This window comes from Antrostomus carolinensis, unplaced genomic scaffold (assembly GCF_000700745.2).
Source record: "Antrostomus carolinensis isolate BGI_N321 unplaced genomic scaffold, ASM70074v2 scaffold48534, whole genome shotgun sequence".
NCBI classification, from domain to species: Eukaryota; Metazoa; Chordata; class Aves; order Caprimulgiformes; family Caprimulgidae; genus Antrostomus; species Antrostomus carolinensis.
In genome coordinates this window covers 840-1,195 of record NW_010309615.1, presented here as the reverse complement: position 1 = coordinate 1,195, position 356 = coordinate 840, and the positions used below count along the sequence as shown (strand labels likewise).

At 57.9% G+C, this 356-nt stretch overlaps 1 protein-coding gene across 1 annotated transcript in view; it reads left to right on the top strand.

Annotated features, from left to right (window-relative positions):
• Positions 1-5: 5 nt before the first annotated feature.
• The window catches only part of LOC104523543 (frizzled-1-like), a gene marked incomplete at its 5' end in the record, with an annotated part of 587 nt that continues 236 nt past the window's right edge, over positions 6-356 (top strand). The window contains 1 exon segment of the mRNA XM_010166159.1: positions 6-356. This exon segment is cut by the window's right edge and continues 9 nt beyond it. Within this exon segment, the coding sequence (XP_010164461.1) occupies positions 6-356 (351 nt within the window).

Here is a 356-nt window from a genome sequence, read left to right as displayed (position 1 = left end):
CCTGGGCTGTGCCGGCCATCAAGACCATCACCATCCTGGCCCTGGGGCAAGTGGACGGGGACGTCCTCAGCGGCGTCTGCTTTGTGGGCATCAACAACGTGGATGCCCTGCGGGGCTTTGTGCTGGCCCCCTTGTTCGTCTACCTGTTCATCGGCACCTCCTTCCTGCTGGCCGGCTTTGTGTCCCTCTTCAGGATCCGGACCATCATGAAGCACGATGGCACCAAGACAGAAAAGCTGGAGAAGCTTATGGTGAGGATAGGCATCTTCAGTGTCCTCTACACGGTGCCGGCCACCATCGTCATTGCCTGCTATTTTTATGAGCAAGCTTTTAGGGAACAGTGGGAGAGGAGCTGG